Source organism: Mesoplodon densirostris, chromosome 20 (genome assembly GCF_025265405.1).
Source record: "Mesoplodon densirostris isolate mMesDen1 chromosome 20, mMesDen1 primary haplotype, whole genome shotgun sequence".
In the NCBI taxonomy this organism is placed as follows: domain Eukaryota; kingdom Metazoa; phylum Chordata; class Mammalia; order Artiodactyla; family Ziphiidae; genus Mesoplodon; species Mesoplodon densirostris.
Window position 1 is genome coordinate 16,689,930 of NC_082680.1, and position 20,079 is coordinate 16,710,008.

Consider the following 20,079-nt stretch of genomic DNA (forward strand, 5'->3'; position numbering starts at 1 on the left):
CTATTATTAAAACCATGTATAGTTAAATTTGGAGATAGTAAGAAACTTTAAATAACAAATGAACTCACTGTAATTTTATTTCAAGTCTGTACATAGATTTTTGAAGCTGTCTTTCCCTGTTGAGGTCTCCCTTGAAAGTAAGGATGTACCTGTCTCCACTCTACCCCAAATCTAATCTTTTTGTTTAAAATGACTGTTGTTAGAGGCTATTATGCTTAGTGAAATAAGTCAAAGACACATACCATATGTTATCGCTTATACAAGGAATCTAAAAAATAAAACAAAAGAATATAGCAAAACAGAAACAGACTCACAGATATGGAGAACAAACTAGTGATTACAAATAGAGAGAGGGAAGGGGGAGGGGCAAATAAGGAGTAGGGGATTAAGAGATACAAACTACTATATATAAAATAAATAAGCTACAAGGCTATATTGTATACTCCAGGGAATATGGTGAATATTTTATAATAACTTTAAATGGAGTATAATCTATAAAAATTTGAATCACTATGCTGTATACCTAAAACTAATATAATATTGTAAATTAACTCTACTTCAATAAAAAAATTAATTAAACATTTTAAGAACAAAAAAATGACTTCAGTGTCAGTACCTTATGAACACCTGAAGTACCCTGATCTTATGGCTGCTAACTTTAAAAATTACAATCACGGGCTTCCCTGGTGGCACAGTGGCTGGGAGTCCGCCTGCCGATGCAGGGGACGCGGGTTTGTGCCCCGGTCCGGGAGGATCCCACATGCTGCGGAGTGGCTGGGCCCTTGAGCCGTGGCCGCTGGGCCTGTGCCTCCGGAGCCTGTGCTGCGCGACGGGAGAGGCCACAGCAGTGAGAGGCCCACGTACCAAAAAAAAAAAAAAAAAAAAATCTTGAAAAAACAAAAAATTACAATCACATTTACCCTTTACTCTTACAGCCAATTTCTATGCAGATTTCATGTCTTTGTGTTTCATGTTTATTTATTGCTGTCAGTATTATCATAGTAAAATGTCTTATCAACCTCAGACTCTTGCATATATGATTATGTTGCTCTCTTACCTCTGGGGCAGTTGAACTCTCTCCTAATATTTGATAGAGCACTTGTAACTTCCATCACAGTCGTAAGAAATATGCCTTGTAGTTTAATTTTATATTTGCTTTGGAACCCAGGTCATGCAGATAAAATTACTAGGGAAAGATGAGCATCATTACATTTCATTTACTCACTGAGTTGATTCTAGTGATCATCAAAAGCCCTGAAGGAAATGCAGATTGTTCCCTATTAGGAATTAAATTGAGGTTTTCTTGTTAATCTCTGTGGGAAGCTATGGGAGAGATCAGGGGGAGCCTGAACTGGGGCTCTGTCACCCACTGTGTAACCTTGTCACTAATGGAGCTGGGCCTTGCATCCAGAACATGACCCCATGACCCTAAATTTCCTGAAAACTTGAAATTCCGTAAAAAGGGCATAAATTAGATTTTTGTGAATCAAGTCACATTTTAAAATCACCGAAAGCTCTGATATTTATAAGAATCTTATAGTGAATAAGTTAGAATGAAGTAAGAGTTGTATTTCTAAAGTTAATACTTGCCCTTCTTATTAAGTGCTGTTTGGAAAATTCATAGTTTTAAATCAAGATGTTCTTAAGTAGAGTGTTGCTTTTTGGTGTCCATTTCCCATTTCACTAAGCAAGGACTAGTGAATTTAGAATACCCTGCCCTCCAGTGCAGTCATATGTTGTTATCTTAAAATAATTTTAGATACTGACAGCTAAAAATACTTAAAATCAGGGTTTGCCTGGTGGCGCAGTGGTTAAGAATCCACCTGCCATCGCAGGGGACACGGGTTCGAGCCCTGGTACGGGAAGATCCCACACGCTGCGGAGCAACTAAGCCCGTGCACCACAACTACTGAGCCTGCACTCTAGAGCCCATTAGCCTCAACTAAGCCTGCGTGCCACAACTACTGAAGCCCATGCTCCGCAACAAGAGAAGCCACCACAATGAGAAGTTCACGCACTGCAACGAAGAGTAGCCCCCACTCCCTCCAACTGGAGAAAGCCCGCGTGCATCAATGAAGATCCAACACGGCCAAAAATAAATAAATTAAATAAATAAATTTTTAAAAAAAACTTAAAATCATGTCAGGGAATCACTCTCTGAAAATCCTCAACATAATGTAAATGAAATCATGCAGTTTTTTAATTTGATATTTTAAAATGTGTATCAAAGTGTACATAGTTAAAGAAAATCAAATAATATAGAGAGGCTTATGATAAAAAAAACCCAGCCGTCTCCCTGCTTATTCCTTCTACCATATCCCCTTTCTCTGGAAGCAAACACTTTTTTGCTGTTATTGTTGTCGTGTTTTTCGAAGTATAGTTGATTTACAATATTGCATTAGTTTCAGATGTACAGCAAAGTGATTAAGTTATATATTTTTTTTCAAATTACTTTCCATTATAGGTTATTACTGAATATAGTTCCCTGTGCTATACAGTAAATCCTTGTTGCTTATCTATTTTACATATAGTAGTACGTATCTGTTAATCCCATGCTCCTAACTTATCCCTCCCTACCTCCCTCCCTCCCTTTCCCCTTTTGTAACCATAAGTTTGTTTTCTATGTCTGTGAGTCTATTTCTGTTTTGTAAGTAGATTCATTTGTATGGATATTACTTTTTATATTCTACATATAAGTGATATCACATGATACTTGTCTTTGTCTTTCCGATTTACTTCACTTAGTATGATCATCTCTAGGTCCATCTATATTGCTGCAAATGGCAATATTTCATTCCTTTTTATGGCTGAGTAGTATTCCATTGTGTATATATACATCACATCTTCTTTATCCATTCATCTGTTGATGGACACTTAAGTTGCTTCCACGTTTTGGCTATTGTAAATGTGCTCCTGTGAACATGGAGGTGCATGTGTCTTTTCAAATTAGAGTTTTCATCTTGGAAGCAGACACTTTTAACTGTTCATACTCAAGTGATGTTCAGCCAGATACCACCTCTACTGTCCTACTAGTTGTTTGCAGCTCAGTCTGTTTTGATTAATTGATGCCCATGCCAAACTGGGTGCTGAAAGATCCAAATATCACCCCTGGTTAGCTTTATGAATACTGCTACTGATAATGTGTTTATGCTGAATTTGTCTGAATCCACTTGAGGCATTGTCTGCTCTCATACATATCCATCTCAGTGATGAATAAAAATTTAGTGTACTTTCAACAATCTTCCCTGAACCTTTCTTTTTTCTTTTTTTAACAGTGTTACTGAGATATAATTCACACCATACAAATCACCCACTAAAAGTGTACAACTTAATGGCTTCAGTATATTCACAGAGTTGTACAACCATCACTACAATCAATTTTAGAACATTTTCATCACCCCCAAGAAACCCCTCACCACTTAGCCTTAACCCTGAAACTTACTTCTCAGTCTTAGGCAGCCACTAATCTACTTTTTGCCTCTATAGATTTACCTATTCTGGACATTTTCTATAAAGGGGATCATACAATACATGTGACTGGCTTCTTTCACATATCATAATGTTTTCAAGGTTCATTCACATTGTAGCATCTGTCAGTACAGTAAATGTGTGTTCCTTTTTATGACTGAGTAATATTCCATTTATAGATATACCATATTTTGTTCATTCATCAGTTAATGGACACTTGGGTTGTTTCTGCTTTTGGCTATTATGAATAATGCTACTGTGAACATTTATGTACAGTGTTTTTGTGTGAACACATGTTTTCATGTCTGTTAGGTTTATACCTAGGAGAGTAATTTGCTGGGTCACATCATAACTCTGTGTTTAACTCTTTGAGGAACTGCCAGACTGTTTTCCAAAGCAGCTGCACTATTTTATATTCCTACTGGCAGTACATGAGGGTTCCAGTTTCTCTACATTCATGCCAACACTTGTTTTATTATTATAACTGCCATACTATTGGGTGTGAGGTGGTCTCTCATTGTGCTTTTGATTTGCATTTCCCTATTGGCAAATGATGTTGAGCATCTTTTCATTTGCTTATTGAGTTATATTTTCTTTGGAGAAATGTCTGTTCAGATCCTTTGCCCATTTATTAATTGAGTTGTCTTTTTATTATTGAGTTGTAAGATTTTTATATATTCTAGACAAATCTTTTACCAAATATATAGTTTGTAATTGGCATAAATGTAAGGGTTTATTTCTGGACTCTCAATTCTATTCCATTGATTTATATCTTTATGCTGGTAGTACACTATCTTAATTACTGTAGCTTTGATAGTACATTTTAAAATCATGAAGTGTCAGTCCTCTAACTTTGTTATTATTTTTCAAGATCGTTTTGGATGTTCTGCGTCCCTTGAATTTCAATGTGAATTTTAGTATCACTTGTCTATTTCTGCAAAGAAGCCCTCTAGGATTTTGATAGGTATTGCATTGAATCTGTAGATCAATTTAGGGAACATTGCCATCTTAACAATATTAGGTCTTCCAATCTATGGACAGTGTATATCTTTCCATTTATTTAGGTCTTTAATTTTTTTTCTACAGTGCTTTGTAGTTTTCAGTGTACAAGTCTTACACATCTTTGGTTAAATTTATTCCTAAGTATTCTATTCTTTTTGATGCTGTTGTAAGTGGAGTAGCTTCTTAGTTTCATTTCAGTTTGCACATTGTTACTGTATAGAAATACATTTGATTGTTGTACATTCATCTTGTATCCTGCAACCTTGCCCAACTTGTTTATTATTTTAAAAAGTTTTTAATGGATTCCTTAGGGTTTTCTATAGAAGATAGTTTCATCTGAAAATGAGACAGTTTTACTTCTTTTCCAATTTGGATGCCCTTTATTTCATTTTCTTGTCTAATTGCCATGGCTCAATACTTAAGCACAATATTGAAGTGGGGCAAGTGGACTCCTTGACCCCTCTACCTTTTTCTCCCTTTTCTTCTTCAGTTCTATGTGCTTTCACTCTTGCTTAGTAAACATTGGTAACATAATTGTAACTGTAATTGAGTCATCCATGCTTCGTATGTCTCCTTTCAAAGAATGAAGATGGTAAACAATGTTTAAAGAAGTGTGACTTGAAAACATTGGTCATTGCTCAGTGTGCTGTGATTACATTTCCTTTTCTGTAATTCTAAAGCCGTAACTCTAATGGCACTAAAAGAATATTCAAGTATATTTTCTGCCAAATACTCATATTCATGCCAAATGCTCATATTCATTTTAAATTGCTTCATTTTAATTTGCTTCATATTTATATTATGCTTTGTACAAATCTTTTCATTAGAGTTTGATTTCTTTCCCTTTTTCTCATTAGAAGAAGAAAACAAACCTATGCCATCATCACTGTATCCTGTATATTTTTCAGCTTCTGACATATCTTCTCAATATTCTGTCTATTCTTCTTGAAACGTACTGAATTCTGCTTCTAGTTGAGACCCTTTTCTTTTTATTTGGACCATTCTTTTCCAAGACTGTAGCTTCCCCCTACAGTTTCTGGTTGTTTTTCTTTTTTCTTACACTGTGTGCCTCTTATCACATTCTCAAATTCTTCCAGCCTTTCAACTGTACAGTTTATTCTGTAGAGTCCCACTTTTTAGGACACCTGTCTCCTTGATATAATGATGCACTATTGCTTTCTAGGTCTGTTGACTAGCTGTCATCCTAAGGGTTCCCTTTACCACTCTATGTTAAGTTGGAGCCATTCTTTTCTGGATCCTGTCCCATCTTTCTCTTGGTTTATGCCAGTGTTTTGCTAGAGTAGTACATCTTGAAGTAATTTAAGAAAGATTGTATGGGAGGTGAACTTTCTGAGTCCTTGCAGTGACTTAATAGTAAAGACTTTCAATAAACTCAAAATTGATCGATGCCTTTACCAGCTATAAAATTCTAGTTTTAAATCAATTTCCTGCCAAGTTTGGTGGCATCACTCTCTTTTAGCATTTGTATAGCTGTTGAGAAGTTTGATGGGAGTGTGGTTCTTATGCTTTTGTAGGAAACCCACCTCCCCTGGCCCAAACGCGGTGCTAGAAGCTTTTATGTTTTTCTCTTTATCCTTTATGTTTTGAAATAACTCAGTGATGTGTCTGACTGAAAGCCCTTGTATTCAGTCATTATTTCAAATAATCAGTAGGTCTTTTCATTTTCAGGACTCATCTCCTTTCAGCTGTGGGAAATTTTCCTATATTATTTCTTTCATAATTTTCTCCTCTTTATTGTCTCTGCTCTCTTTCTGGAAATCCGGTTAATCAGATGTTGGGCCCCATGCACTGATTCTCTAATTCTCTCTTTTTTTTTTTTCTTCCTGTGTTTTCTATATAACTTTTTTCCTGTATTCTGGGAGAGATTTCCTTGCCTTTATTTTCCTATCCTTTTTATTTCAGCAGTTATGTTTTTTATTGAAATATAATTGATGTACAATATTATTTAAGTTACAGGTGTACAATATAGCGACTTACAATTTTTAAAGGTTATACTCCATTTATAGTTATTATAAAATACTAGCTGTAGTCTTCATGTTGTACAGTATATCCTTGTAGCTTATTTTATACCTGATAGTTTGTACCTCTTAATTTCTTACCCTTATATTGCCCCTCCCCGCTTCCCTCTCTCCACTGGTAACCACTAGTTTATTCTCTATATCTGTGTCTGCTTGTCTTTCGTTATATTCAATAGTTTGTTGTACTTTTTAGATTCCAGATATAAGTGAGATCATACAGTATTTGTCTTTCTTTGTCTGGCTTATTTCACTAAGCAGAAGGCCCTCCAGGTCCATCCATGTTGCTGCAAATGGCAAAATTTCTTTCCTTTTGTGGTTGAGTAGTATTCCATTATGTTTATATGCCTTCTTTATCCATTCATCTATTGATGGATGAGCAGTTATGTTTTTAATTACCTGGTTGAACTTGTTTTTTATAACATCTTGTTTTTGTTTTATAGATATAACAGCATATTGAATTTCTCTTGAGGTTACTATTAGAGTATTGAATCTGATATTAATTTATATTATTTTGTTTTATATTTTCCTCTGTTCCTTAAAGTATTGGAATATTTTGGAGCTAGTTTTTTGTTTGTTTGTTTGTTTTTGGCGGTACGCAGGCCTTTCACTGTTGTGGCCTCTCCCGTTGCGGAGCACAGGCTCCAGACGCGCAGGCTCAGTGGCCATGGCTTACTGGCCTAGCCCCTCCGCGGCATGTGGGATCTTCCCAGACCGGGGCACAAACCCGTGTCCCCTGCATCAGCAGGCGGACTCTCAACCACTGCGCCACCAGGGAAGCCCAGTTTTTTTGTATTTTTCTAAATGTTAGAATAGGAGGCCTTTACTCTCAGGCAGGAGTCATTAAACTTTTCCTGCACAGGGCCAGATAGTAAATCTTTTAGGCTTTGTGGGCCAAGAGGCAAAATCAAGGATGTTATATAGATATTTATATGACAAGAGAGAAGACAAATTTCCACAAAATTCTTATTGATGAAAATGTTTTAATAACAAGTTAGTACACTTTTTGTAATAGAGGTCTGCTAATGAGAAGAATTGAATTCTTGTGGGGTGGGCATTTGATTTTTGGGACTTAGGGTTAGTGTCCCAAAGTGATTGCAAATGTTTCTATGTTATTTCTGATCTGTAATGAGATTTTACATATTTCATCTTTGAAAATGTCTTTTTGTATAGATATATGGTAGGATGAATAATGGCTTCCCAAGGATGTCCATGTCCTAGTTCCTAGAACCTGTGAATATGTTATTTTTTATGGCAAAAGGGAACTTGGCAAATGTGATTTAGTAAAGAATCTTGAGATGGGGATGTTGTACTGGATTATCCAAGGGGGCCGATATAATCACAGACATCTTTATAACAGGGAGGCAGGGGGCCACAGAAGAGAGAAGATGCTATACTGCTGACTTTGAAGATGGAGGAAGGGGGGCACAAACCAATGAATGTAGGTGACCCCTAGAAGCTGGAAAAGTCAAGGAAACAGTTTCTGCCTTGGAGCCCCAGGGGAAACTCAGCTGTGCAGAACCATTTTAGACTTCCAGCCTTCAGAGCTGTAACATAATAAATGTGCGTTGTTTTAAGCATTAAGTTTGCAGTAATTTATTACAGCAGCAATAGGAAACTAATACAACTAAGTGCCACCAATAATATCAGTCCAAGAGCGTATGATTTTAATTGAGTCTCTGTATGTCCGAGAGATTTTTAGTTACTTCTTGGCATTTAGGTAGTAGGTGGAGGAGTTTTGACTGATGAAACCAAGTGGACAAAGCTGTTTTGAGGAAAGGAGATCCCAGAGAGGTTCCTGGCTCAGAGTAGCATTTATTCTGGAGAGTAAGAGTAATAAATGAGGATGAAAAGAGTTTAGCTGAGGGGCAGCAAACAGAAAATAACCCCCACCCCAACCTCTGCATAGAGAACTGCATGTACTATTATAGCTAAGCAGAAGACGAAACCCACACACTCTCTTTCCCTCTTCTCTCTTTTTTTCACACATACATACCACCTCAAAGGGTTTTCCTTGACAGAAACTGAAGAGATCATCTAGCAAGAGCAAGGGCAACTTGTATGGGTGTTAGTACCCTGAGTGGTGGTTGCCAAACTACAGCCTGGCACCTGGTTTATAAAAGTCTGCGAGTGAGGGATGGTTTTTATGTCTTTTAAAAGTTGGGGGGAAATTCAAAAGAAGATTAATATTTTGTAACATGTCGAAATTTTGTAAAATTCACACGTCAGGGTCCATAAACTGAGTTGTATTGGAGCGCAGCTACACTTGTTTGTTTGCATTTTGTCTGGCTGCTTCAGCACTACAGCAGTTGGGTTGTTGCAGCAGAGCCTGAATGCAGTGTGCTCGTGGCTTTCACTGCTGCTCTGCACACTTCAGATGACGCTTATGTGATTATAACTCAACTGCATTTTAAGTGCCGCATGTATCAATGCACCATGTTATTTTTAATCTTTAAGAAAATTACTAGTCTAAGCCTATCACATCAAAACAAGAAAAGAAGAGAAAAGTGGACTTCAGACGTGCTCTGCAGGCCAAGCCGAGTAGGGATTATCTTGTTAATTAGCTGGCAAAGCATTTTGTTTATTACACAGTGACGCTAGAGTTGTGCTAAAAGAATACAGTGTATGTTGACATTACGAGACCGAGCAGTCATCACAGTATTCCCAACTCCTAGGGAAAAAAGTGGTTAGAAAAACAAGATCTAGAGTATCTCATCACAGCAGAATTTATTTACTCATTTTACAAAGTAAAATGAGGCTGCAGCCAAAGTAAGTCTCCAAGTAGCTTATTTGTTAGCAAAGCAAGAAAAGCCATTTGCCAAAGATGAGTTGATGAAATCACATTTGCTTGTAGAAGTTGAAGAAATGTGTCCTGAGAAAATTTGTTTCACACTGTTAGCTTTTAGCCGAGAACAGTTGACTGGGACTTTGGCAGCAACATCAACATCAATTAAAGAACAAGGCAAATGATTCCTAGTTGTTTTTCTTGACTCTTGATACTGATCAGTTATCAATATTGATTAGAGCATCTGATGCCAAGTTTGAGACTAAAGAATTAGTCTCTATGAATAGTCTGCATAAAACAACAACAGGCAGGGATGTTTTCAAAGAAGTTGAGAATTGAGTAATTCAGAAAGACCTGAAGTGGAATCTGCCATGATGTGTAACAGTTGACAGTGGTAAAAATTTGTGTGGAGCAAAAAAAAGCTTAGTTGGACAAATGTACAAAACTTCTGAAAATGCAAGATGTTTAAAGCTTGTGGTTATTAAATATATTGTTGATTGGCAGGTACTTTGTGGACAATACTTAAATCGATCATTCTGTTATTATTCAACCATGAAGTTCTTTTGTTCTCATAGATTTTCACTTGAGTGAATTTTGTAAGAAATAGATGCTAAATATCCTGACTGCCCCTACCACTTAACAGTTAGATAGGTTGGCAGCAGTGAAGTTTTACTACAACTTTTGAGCTCAAGGCTGAGACTGAAATTTTTCTGAATAAGAAGAACCACCCTCAGTCACTATTATTGAACACTGAATGGCTTTGGAAATTAGCTTTTGATAATTTGATACTGAATTATCAAATTGATATTATTTAATATCTAATATTTTATATTCTAATATGTAGAAACAGAATTTAAATGCTAATGATTAAATTATCCTTTGATAATTTAAGTTTACACTTGATGCTGTTATTTAATGAGGTCAACCTAAAATTACAAGGCAAAACAGTACTTATATGGGAAACATACTGTAGTATTTTGACAACAATTAGTGTTTGAATCTCAGGTAATGTCAAGCTACCTTATACACTCCCCATACAATCAAAAGTTAAAACAGGATGTGAGATCTCATTCCCACACAAATTTGCTGCAGATATATTTTCTGAGCTCAAACTACAGTTCTAGTAGTTTCCTTCCCTACTTCACCTTCCTCTTATTGTGGATTTATACTTCTTAAAAAAAAATTTTTTTTTCTTTTACAATATTGAGTCTCCAGCAGAAAGGAGATGAACATGCCTTGGCATCTTGAACTAGTAATAAAAGAATGATAAATCACTGTGGGGTATCTCAGTTCCCCCACCATGGATTGAATCCGAGACACAGCAGTGAACACCCGGAACCCTAACCAGTGGGCCACCAGGGATCTCTGTCCACCTACGTTCTTATATTTTCTCTTTACTCAATATATTTGCAGTAGAAAAGGGAAATTACAATACCTGGCAAATAGTGCAAATTGCATTGAGTGAAAATACACTTAGGTTTGAGATTTTAGAAGTTTTCAGAGGAGGAAAAGACTTTTAAGAGGCATTGAAGTGGTCTAAAGTGGCAGATCATACTTGATTTTGTCTTCACAAGCTTTAACTGTTTTTGCAGATTGCCTACTCAGTTTGTTTTTCTGAAACTTAATTGTCTTTGTATTTTAGTGGACAGAAGACTGCAGAAAATCAACCTATCCTCCCTCTGGACCAACGTGAGTAAACATCAGATGATCAAGACTCACTCTGACCTTCGTGGAGACTTTTCTCCATGTGATGATCTCATAATAGTAATGACAGTGAATAAAAACTTAAGTCATGTCTTCTTCTATCCTGAGACAAATTTTTCTTCCCTCAGGTTTGTGTATTATGCATTTGGCTAAGACTTTGAACAAATATGAAAATACCCCATGGTGAAAATGTCCATTTCTAGCCTTTTGAAATCATAGGAGAAAAAAAAGGATTTCCATTCTCCACTAAATTCTTCTACCTACCCCTGAGTATTTTTCTCATCATGACAAATGCAGAGGTGACCTGTGATTTTCTGTGGTGCCTGAGTATAAACTACTGGATCATACTGAAACAAAAAAATGTAGGGTCTCATGTGAAACATTAAAAAATTAACCCTGGCACAATAATCAAAGCTATTGAGGACAAAACAGGATTGGAAAACATAGGGATGGGCCAATATCATGTTTTAGTGTGTTTACATTAATATTTTTAGTTTAGGGTTTTGGCCTTTTCAGATCCTATGTGGCTAAATAAGCCTGTGGAAAAGACATAAAAACAGCTCACTGGCCCAGAGGGTAAAGAATGTGAAAAAGAAGGAAGAGGTGTGTTGGGAAGGGTAACCGTACTATCCCTGCTCTTCCCTCTTGCTAAAAGCCTGCTGCAGGGAAGGGACGGCAGAGTACGTACAACTTTAACCAGTAATATCAAGGTGACATTTCAGTTTTTATGGCACTTCAAGTATATATATATTGTGCTATACTTGTCTGAATTATGTTTTCTAAATAGCCTCTGTCCTAGATACAGTGAAACCGTAATAAACTAAATTCTTTGTATTTACTCACCTTTCTATATAGAAAGAAGCAAATATTTGGCAGGAAGTATTTAGAAGTTACCAGTTTCTATGTTGCTATGAAGTCAGTTCACACTCCAGCCCTCTCTCATGGCTCGGTCTCTGAGGCTCTTCCTTTTCATCACCGCTGGCATTGTATTGATCTTCACTGCCTTATTCATTGCGAGTGTCGCTTAGCTGCTCTCTCTGCCCCAATTCATTGAACATTTACTGAGTACCTGCCACATTTAAGGCTTTTTTGTCCCTACTCCCTTTTATGTGCAGGTGTCAGTGAATTGATTGCCCTGCAAACTGTCCCTGCTTGGGCATTTAACTGGTTCCACGTTAGCATGTGTGTGTGTGTGCATGCGCGCACATACACACATATGCAAATAAACATTTTTCTTATATTTACACATCTACATAATATAAATATGTTTGCCCAGTATTTCTGCTGGATTCCTTCCTACCTCACTGGCTTGTTCGCAAGACGAAAGTCCTTAGCTCTGCTCTGATCTTTGTCCTCTGTGAACTATAAATGGATGTTGAGGACTCGGAGAGAAGTGTGGTATTCATGTACCTTTGAATGACAACACATCCTCCTATACCTTTTTAAAAATTTTTAAAAAATTTTTAGCTGTGTTGGGTCTTCGTTGCTGCCTATGGGCTTTATCTAGTTGTGGCAAGCGGGGGCTACTTTTCGTTGTGGTGCACGGGCTTCTCATTGCAGTAGCTTCTCCTGTTGCAGAGCGCGGGCTCTAAACGAGCGGGCTTCAGTAGTTGCAGCTCACAGGCTCGGTAGTTGTGGCCCATGGGCTTAGTTGCTCCATGGCATGTGGGACCTTCGCAGACCCGGGATCGAACCCGTGTCCCCTGCATTGGCAGGCAGATTCTTAACCACTGCACCACCAGGAAGTCCCTTCTGTACCTTTAAGACCATCCTTTTTAATCAAGTGCACAGATTCTGGAGGTATGCATTGGCAGTTGTGAGGGAGGAGAGAAACACCTGTTTATCCAGCCTGACCAGTCAAATCAGTGCTGGAGGTCAAGGGACTGACAACAAGGGCACTGCTGTATCCAACTGAATCTGATTATCGTTTCTTTTCTACTGCTCACTGGTGCTTAGCATCTGCTGTCTTATTTGTGTACCTGTGTGTGTTGTGTCACTTGGACTAGTTGCCAAGCCACCAGGTGGGTTCAGTCAATGATTATTGTTGCTTGTGATGACCTAGGCACAGGAAATGCTAAGTTTCAAAAATAATTTCATGATGTTTATTGTTCAGAGTAAAGGAGGAAAATATTCTATAGTGATCACTACTGATAAAATACCAATGCAGTGAGGCTACTGAACCAAGATGGCGGAGTAGAAGGATGTGCTTTCACGCCCTCTTGTGAGAACACCAGAATAACAAATAACCTTACACCTAAAGGAACTAGAGAAAGAAGAACAAACAAAACCCAAAGTTAGCAGAAGGAAGAAATCATGAAGATCAGAGCAGAAATAAATGAAATAGAAACAAAGAAAACAATAGCAAAGATCAATAAAACTAAAAGCTGGTTCTTTGAAAAGATAAACAAAATTGATAAACCATTAGCCAGACTCATCAAGAAAAAGAGGGAGAGGACTCAAATCAATAAAATTAGAAATGAAAAAGGAGAAGTTACAACAGACACCACAGAAATGCAAAGCATCCTAAGAGACTACTATAAGCAACTCTATGCCTATAAAATGGACAACCTGGAAGAAATGGACAAATTCTTGGAAAGGCATAACCTTCCAAGACTGAACTGGGAAGAAATAGAAAATATGAACAGACCAATCACAAGTAATGAAATTGAAACTGTGATTTAAAGTCTTCCAACAAACAAAAGTCCAGGACCAGATGGCTTCACAGGTGAATTCTATCAAACATTTAGAGAAGAGCTAACACCCATCCTTCTCAAACTCTTCCAAAAAATTGCAGAGGAAGGAACACTCCCAAACTCATTGTATGAGGCCACCATCACCCTGATACCAAAACCAGACAAAGATACTACAAAAAAAGAAAATTACAGACCAATACCAACATCACTGACGAATATAGATGCAAAAATCCTCAACAAAATACTAGCAAACAGAATGCAACAACACATTAAAAGGATCATACACCATGATCACGTGGGATTTATCCCACGGATGCAAGGATTCTTCAATACACGCAAATCAATCAATGTGATACACCATATTAACAAATTGAAGAATAAAAACCATAGGATCATCTCAACAGATGCAGAAAAAGCTTTTGACAAAATTCAACACCCATTTATGATAAAAACTCTCCAGAAAGTGGGCATAGAGGGAACCTACCTCAACATAATAAAGATCATATATGACCAACCCACAGCAAACATCATTCTCGATGGTGAAAAACAAAGCATTTCCTCTACGATCCAGAACAAGACAAGGATGTCCACTCTCACCACTATTATTCAACATAGTTTTGGAAGTCCTAGCCATGACAATCAGAGAAGAAAAAGAAATAAAAGGAATACAAATAGGAAAAGAAGAAGTAAAACTGTCACTGTTTGCACATGACATGATACTGTACATAGAGAATCCTAAAGATGCCACCAGAAAATGACTAGAGCTAATCAATGAATTTGGTAGAGTAGCAGGATACAAAATCAGTGCACAGAAATCTCTTGCATTCCTATACACTAATGATGAAAAATCTGAAAGGAAGATTAAGGAAACACTCCCATTTACCATTGCAACAAAAAGAATAAAATACCTAGGAATAAACCTACTTAGGGAGACAAAAGACCTGTATGCAGAAAACTATAAGACAGGGATGAAAGAAATTAAAGATGATACCGACAGATGGAGAGCTATACCATGTCCTTGGATTGGAAGAATCAGTATTGTGAAAATGACCAAACTACCTAAAGCAATCTACAGATTCAGTGCAATCCCTCAGATTACCAATGGCATTTTTTAACGGAACTAGAAGAGAAAAATCTTAAAATTTGTATGGAGACACAAAAGACCCCACATAGCCAAAGCAGTCTTGAGGGAAAACAATGGAGCTGGGGGAATCAGACTCCCTGACTTCAGTCTATACTACAAAGCTACAGTAATCAAGACAATATGGTACTGGCACAAAAACAGAAGCATAGATCAGTGGAACAAGATAGAAAGCCCAGAGATGAACCCACGCACCTATGGTCAACTAATCTGTGACAAAGGAGGCAAGGATATACAATGGAGAAAAGACAGGCTCTTCAATAAGTGGTGCTGGGAAAACTGGACAGCTACATGTAAAAGAATGAAATTAGAACACTCCCTAACACCATACACTAAAATAAACTCAAAATGGATTAAAGACCTCGATGTAAGACTGGGCACTATAAAACTCTTAGAGGAAAACATAGGGAGGACCCTCTTTGACATAAATCACAGCAAGATCTGTTTTGATCCACCTCCTAGAGTAATGGAAATAAAAACAAAAATAAACAAATGGGACCTGATGAAACTTCAAAGCTTTTGCACAGCACAGGAAACCATAGACAAGACAAAAAGGCAACCCTCAGAATGGGAGAAAATATTTGCAAACGAATCAGCAGACAAAGGATTAATCTCCAAAATATATAAACAGCTCATGCAGCTCAACATTAAAAAAACAAGCAACCCAATCCAAAAATGGGCAGAAGACCTAAATAGACATTTCTCCAAAGAAGACATACAGATGGCCAAGAAGCACATGAAAAGCTGCTCAACATCACTAATTATTAGAGAAATGTAAATCAAAACTACAATGAGGTTATCACCTCACACCAGTTAGAATGGGCATCCTCAGAAAATCTACAAACAACAAATGCTGGAGTGGGTGTGGAGCAAAAGGAACCCTCTTGCACTATTGGTGGGAATGTAAATTGATACAGCCACTATGGAGAACAGTATGGAGGTTCCTTAAAAAACTAAAAATAGGGCTTCCCGGGTGGCGCAGTGGTTGAGAGTCTGCCTGCCGATGCAGGGGACACGGGTTCGTGCCCCGGTCTGGTGAGATCCCACATGCTGCAGAGCAGCTAGGCCCGTGAGCCATTGCCGCTGAGCCTGCGCATCCAGATCCTGTGCTCCACAATGGGAGAGGCCACAACAGTGAGAGGCCTGCGTACTGCAAAAACAAAAAACCAAAAAACTAAAAATAGAATTACCATATGTTCCAGCAATCCCACTACTGGGCATATACCCCAAGAACACCATAATTCAAAAGGATATATGCACCCCAGTGTTCATTTCAGCACTATTTACAATAACCAGGTCATGGAAGCAATGTAAATGTCCATCGACAGACAAGTGGATAAAGAAGTTGTGGTACATATATACAGTGGAGTATTACTCAGGCATGAAAAGGAACGAAATTGGGTCATTTGTTGAGACGTGGATGGATCTAGAGACTGTCATACAGAGGGAAGTAAGTCAGAAAGAGAAAAACAAATATAGTATATTAACGCATGTATGTGGAACCTAGAAAAATGGTACAGATGAACCGGTTTGTGGGGCAGAAGTTGAGACACAGATATAGAGAACAAACGTATGGACACCAAGGGGGGAAAGCCATGTGGGGGTGGGGATGGTGGTGTGATGAATTGGGCGATTGGGATTGACATGTATACACTGATGTGTATAAAATTGATGACTAATAAAAACCTCCTGTATAAAAAAATAAAGTAAAATTCAAAAAAAATTAATAATACCAATGCTGTGGAACTTCCCTGGCAGTCCAGTGGTTAAGACTGCGAGCTCCCAATGCAGGAGCAACAGGTTCAGTTCCTGGTTGGGGAACTAATAAGATCCCGCATGCTGCACGGCACAGCCTAAATAGATAAAGAAATACCAATGCTGCTAAGTATTTTTTGCATATTTCATGTAATCTTCACTGCTCTCATAAGGTAAATACTCTTTATTTCTCTAGGAAATTGAGGTGCAGATGTTAAGTACTGAAGTATTTTAGAAAAGAATGAGAAGTGAAACATGGGATTATAGTTAGCCAAAATCATAGTAAGCTTTAGCTATTAAAATAATTTTCTTAATCGGATTAATAACAGTTTTGTCAAAGAATTCTGATGAGTGGAGATTTTGCTGTAGAGAGGCTTCTGGGGTCTTCCCATTCCCACTTAATCATAATCCTCTCCTGTAGTGAGCTTGTCCTCTCCATTTTTTTTCTTTGGAATCCTATACTGAAAAGGCATCAGGAGTTTATCGCAGATATAGGGGCATGGTTTGGGTTTTGTTGGAAGTTACGCGGGGAGAAGCAGCTGATTGGAGTTCACAGGTAGAACACGTATCTTAAGACAGTGCCACCAATGTGCCTGCCTCCAGTGGGCCGCTGATTTACCATTGCCACTAGACAAGGAAATCCAAATGCGTGCTGGCGGAGAGGCGAGGGGGTTGTAGCCCCTGCCATAACAGGAGGAACAGTCATTATTTTACTGAATTGTGGGACAGAATTTCACGTGTGAAATTATGGTTAGAAGCTGAATTCATTTGTTTTTATGTAAAGCTTTTTTCTGGGATTTAAGTGTTACAGTATTTAATATATATATCAGCTACTAAGGAAATGGGAGGTTGAAAGTGCTTTGAGAAAAACAAAATTCAGTCTTGTGATTTGGTTTAAATGTATGTTCCCAGAATTGCATGTGCTTTCCTTTTCTGTCTAAATCACAACGTGAGTGGCTTCTGGTTAACAGTTTCATAGAACCGTATACATACACCCAGGCCCCAAGCTCAGCAATGTGATTCAAATAATTATTCATGACTCTAGAAGTATAAATAGGACCACAATTCTTGACTTCTAGGAACTAACTCATACTCCCTTAACCCATCCCCACTGTACACATAAGTCTGGATTTATGTCTGTATATTTAAGAGCCTGGTAACATTGTAGCACCCACCAGACCCCACCTTCTTCTCTGGAGCAGGGCAGTAAGGGAGCAAATGCTGGCTATTTTTAGGCCACTTTAAACTGATCAGCCACTGACTGGCACACCCTTAGAGGCTATTTCAGTTCAGTAACAAGTGCCAGAAGATAATGTTTCTGTGGCGACAGAGAATAGTTGTAGAGTTCATCCATCAGGAATACGGCCCAACTCCACTGGTACGGGAGTGGATGTTGCTATATCCTCATAGTAGAAATTGCTGTTTGTAAACTGAGGAGTAGGACTTTGGGGAATGGGTATAATCAAACAGTGCTTGGGCTTGGACTTACTACAGAAGAATGAGCAGAGAGGAAGTACAGTAGGAAGAGTAGCATGACCAAGGGAATAGTGAAGTTTCTTGAAGCCAGTCATGGGAAGCTCATACACTGTGTTGCCACTCTGGGGGCTTAAAAAGTGACCGTACTGAAGCCAGCGCTGGAGTCAGTGATTTGACAGTATTGTTAGTTTGTCTAAGAGGGAATTCTGAGACTGGGAAACCAACTGGGGAACTGCCCAGAGCCTGGACTAAATCTTCGTAGAGATTTAGGAGGGAAAAAAGGGCAGATATTTTCTAGCAGTGATATTCAGGTTACGTATAGCTCTTGAGCCAAAGTTGATTATTTTGCCTATCACCATGACACATTAATCTTCTAGAACATATAATTCTATTCTAGGATTTCTAAAATGACTTGTGATTGTATGTACAACATAGGGCAGAAGCACTGGGTGGGAAATGAGCTTTTTTTGCGAGTTTTGGTTTGAGTACCAGTTTCTCTGTTGTTACTAAGAATATGTCTCTAACATATCCATATAGTTGTAACTGTCTAACCATCATCAAAAAACTGCTTTTAACATTTCAAGATGATACACTTCTCATTACAGCTATAGGGGTCCGGTTCCGTGGTACACTATAAATCTCGATTTACCACCGTACAAAAGATGGCATGAATTGATGGTTGACAAGGCACCAGCGGTATGCTATGATCCTTAAATCTTTTGTTTCTGACTTTACTGGATATAATTGCATTTGAAAGAACACGTCATGATATTATGTACCAAGTATTTTAAGAATCTGCTTTCCATGGTTCTCTGCCATTTACAATAAATGATAGTAGAGGAAAGATGTCATTTCTCTGTAGCATCTTGCTCTTTTTACTAGCCTTTGCCTTTGTTTCTTTATCTCATATCATATGCATCATCTAAATGGTTAATCAAATGTCATGTTAAAGATGTGTTTACATGTACGTTTTTAAATAATACTCCTTTATTTAGCTGCATATGGGTAAGTCAAAAGGTCAATATCTGTTTTCATTATACCAGTATTAATCTTAAATGTCAACACTTTTTTATGTCTCATCAATTTTTAAATTTATTTTTCAGCTAAAAGTTATAGTGAATTCCCTGAAAAATATGATAAATGCATTTGAGCCAAGTGGAAAAATTGTGCAGTTAGTGGATCAAAAGTTGGTAAGAAATATTATTTCCTACAGTAAATGTTAAACACACACAGGTACACATATACACACAAGAGTTCAGCAAAGGCTCTGTTATTTATTTAAAGGCATAATTTGGACAAGTTTGCTTTTATTCCAGACTACTGTCAAAACTTCAGAGGGACTTAAAATTCTGGGGCTTGGTAATATGACAGTAATAGGACATAAAATGGCAAATTTGGGCAGTTAGCTGCTCTTTAATGTTTTATAAAAGTATGAACTGTTCTACAGAGCATTGGGCAAATATCCATATTTCATCTGGGAGTACAGCATTTCCTTCTGTTATGTGTACTTAGCTTTGCAAGTTCACTATTGAAAATTGGGGTTTTTCTTAAGTACTTTGCCTGAGCATGTCAAGACACTGAGAGATGTTCTAGATATGACCAAATGACATGCTCAGCCCAGCCCTGCCCCTCAGTAGCTGTGACCATTGAAACGTACTTGGGTTGTGTGTTTCGTGTCTTTGTGCATTCACCAGACCATTTCATTTCTTGGTCATGCAGGAAGATTCCATTTCTCAGACCCTTTTTTTATTTAGATGAAACCAGTAGAAAATCTAGGGCCTGGCCCCTAGAACCCCCAGAGAGATCCTCATCATCCTCTTTCAGTCTTTGCTTTGGGGCCCTCACCGGCTGGCAGGGTGCAAAGGACTGGGGAGGAAACCAAGGCCCTAGGGCAGATGTTTTAACCTCAATAGTGATGACGTGTGGGGTTGGATAATATTTTGTTGTGGGCACTGTCTGTGCATTGTAGAATGTTGAGCAGCACCCTTGGCCTCGACTCACTGGATGCCAGTAGCACCC

General features: G+C 38.0%; 1 protein-coding gene across 3 annotated transcripts in view; it reads left to right on the forward strand.

Annotated features, from left to right (window-relative positions):
• Positions 1–20,079, forward strand: part of ASAH1 (N-acylsphingosine amidohydrolase 1) — a 42,608-nt gene that overhangs the window by 5,830 nt on the left and 16,699 nt on the right. For 2 of the 3 annotated variants that reach the window (XM_060086056.1, XM_060086057.1), the window contains 3 exons: positions 10,934–10,980; positions 18,666–18,756; positions 19,164–19,250. In XM_060086056.1, coding sequence (XP_059942039.1) covers positions 10,934–10,980; positions 18,666–18,756; positions 19,164–19,250 — 225 coding nt within the window. Of the gene's footprint in view, positions 1–8,963; positions 9,048–10,933; positions 10,981–18,665; positions 18,757–19,163; positions 19,251–20,079 lie in introns of all 3 variants that reach the window. The other variant, XM_060086055.1, reaches the window with a different exon arrangement.